The sequence below is a fragment of the Penaeus monodon genome, chromosome 7 (assembly GCF_015228065.2).
Source record: "Penaeus monodon isolate SGIC_2016 chromosome 7, NSTDA_Pmon_1, whole genome shotgun sequence".
Taxonomy (NCBI): Eukaryota; Metazoa; Arthropoda; class Malacostraca; order Decapoda; family Penaeidae; genus Penaeus; species Penaeus monodon.
The window spans coordinates 697,261-699,760 of record NC_051392.1 but is presented as its reverse complement, the minus strand read 5'-3'; the positions used below and the strand labels follow the sequence as shown (position 1 = coordinate 699,760).

At 40.4% G+C, this 2,500-nt stretch overlaps 1 protein-coding gene across 1 annotated transcript in view; it reads right to left on the bottom strand.

Moving 5' to 3' along the window:
• Window positions 1-2,500, bottom strand: part of LOC119574911 (protein Skeletor, isoforms B/C-like) — a gene marked incomplete in the record, with an annotated part of 124,790 nt that overhangs the window by 10,523 nt on the left and 111,767 nt on the right. The window contains 3 exon segments of the mRNA XM_037922183.1: window positions 454-694; window positions 1,208-1,304; window positions 1,852-1,998. Coding sequence (XP_037778111.1) covers window positions 454-694; window positions 1,208-1,304; window positions 1,852-1,998 — 485 coding nt within the window.

Below are 2,500 nucleotides of genomic sequence, written 5' to 3'. Positions count from 1 at the left end.
ACGTAAGTAATACAGGATGTCCCTAAGGTCTTTTTTGAAAGCTCTGTTAACATTACAATAATAACTATGATAATAAAATAATAACACACAATTTCTACAGTAACGTCTTTACCCTCCGCTTAATAAATTTACTCTCTTCAAAAATATTGTGAAATAAACTATTTCACATCCTATTGTTTAGCTGTCGTCATTACCATCCATATCATCAATATTATCATTCCTATCTGCCATTATCATTACCGTCACCTTTGTTATCATTACCCCCGCCATCATTTTCATCATCACCATCACCATTATCATCATCATCCTTCTTCTCCTTACCATCACCATTATCATCATCCTTTTTCTCCTTACTATCACCATTATCATCATCCTTTTTCCCCTTACCATCACCATTATCATCATCATCCTTCTTCTTACCATCGCCCCGCCCGCCCTTCCCGTCACCCTCACCTTTCGTCACGAATTCATCATGGTAATTCGCCTCCTTGCGGTTGTTCAGCTGGCCAATGGCGGCAATGACGGTGATGGCGTCGGAGAAGCGGGAGATCGGCATGTCCATCTGGTCGTTCGTTTCGTAAGGTCTGCTGAACGTGATGGAGGTGATGCCGTTCCGCCGTTCGCCGCCGATCACCGAGGCGTCGTTCCGGCCGTTGATGCGTTCGTCGGGACACACGCCGAAGGTCCCGTCGCACTGGAGGGTGAAGAAGGTGGGTGAGTCAAAGAGAGCGAGGAGTGAGGGTGTTGATAAGGGGAGAATGATTACTTATTGGATTGGTGGGGGAGGCGGGGAGGGGTTGCGGACGGAGAGGTTGGGGGTTAGTTTTCTCACTGAGGGTTGGGAAATACTGCTTTCTCTCTCTATTTTTCTCTCTTTCTATCTCTCTCCGTCTCTCTCTCTTTGTGTGTCTGTCTTTCTGTCTGTCTGTCTGTCTCTGTCTGACTGTCTCTGTTTCTATCTCTGTCTCTCTCTCCCTCTTTCCCTCCCTCTCTTTCTCTCAATTCATTATATCTTTGCACCTATTATCACGTCTCCATAGGTCAGTCTACCGCTTATTCCTTCATTCTTTCATACCAACAACCATTTCAAGTGAGACAAAATAATTAAAAATTCTCCATACACTCAAACCACACCCATTGATTACCAACAATTCATTATATCTTTTCTCTATATCACAAAAATATCGAAAAAGAAAATAAATCTCACCTGTGATCTGGCTGTGACGCTGTAGTCTATGGCGTGGAAGGAGCCATCGTCTGGATCGTAGTAAGCAACCACAATATCACTGTTCAGCATTTCGGGTCTTTGGAAAGAAAAGAAAATTATGTTATTACTGGTAATTGGGATTTTAGTATTTACATGATTTGTTTAACCTCATTTTAAAGCTATTTCTTTACTTTTTGGTCATTATTATTATTTTTTTTGTCTTGTAGGTTTACAAATGACGAAAGTACGTTTTACATTATTTGCGAGATTTGTTCGAAAATGGGAATTATGTTTATATATCAACTACACCAAGCATACAGCAGCTACAGTTTTCTTTGCACTGTGAAAATCATTCTTGAGAATTTATCTAACTATTTACTCTGAGTATATTGCTTAGAAAAGAAATGGAAGGGAATATTTCTAACCCTTTTTGGTCTTTCTTTTGAAAAAAAAAAGGGGAAAAAAATCTAATTTACTACAAACGCTTCAGGATCTGCTTTACTTTCTGTTATTTTCATATCTTTGATTTCATTGTTTCCCTTCTCATTTCTTTTTCTAAAAAAGAAAGAAAAAGAAAACCTAATTTCATTCCATTCCATTATTTTCCGGAGAGAAAACTAATCCTTGCGCATCTTGATACTCACTTTTCATCAGATCGGGAACGTCCGAAAGCGATGTATTGGTCTTCGTCCATCTTGGCCGTGAGTCTGATGTGGACTTCGTCTTCCTGAGCCTGCCACTCCACCTGCAGGTCGTCACTCAGCTGCCTGCAGTTGTCGAACTCAGGGGGGACGATATGGGGCTGTAGGGGGGAGGGGGGGGGCGGGCGAAAGGGAGAGTTAGCCGAGGCGAACGAAGGGTTCCGGAGGTGGAGTGTGCGTGTATGTACAGTGCTACATGTTTCGATATTCTTGGGAATATATATATATATATATATATATATATATATATATATATATATATATATATATATATATATATGACCCTTCTTTCTCTTTTAATCTATTTCACTCTTTTCTCATTTTTAAATATCTATACTGCTCCACACACACACACACACACACACACACACACACACACACACACACACGCACGCACGCACACACGCACGCACGCACGCACGCACGCACGCACGCACATTCTTTCTCTCGCTTGGTCCCTCTTTCTCCAGCATATTCTATCTAAATATCAAAAGAGATATTACACACTAGTGTATATATATACATTACTTCAACCATTCACAATTTAGTATATTCTCACAGAATCTTGAATAGTTTAAGTTTCTATGATATA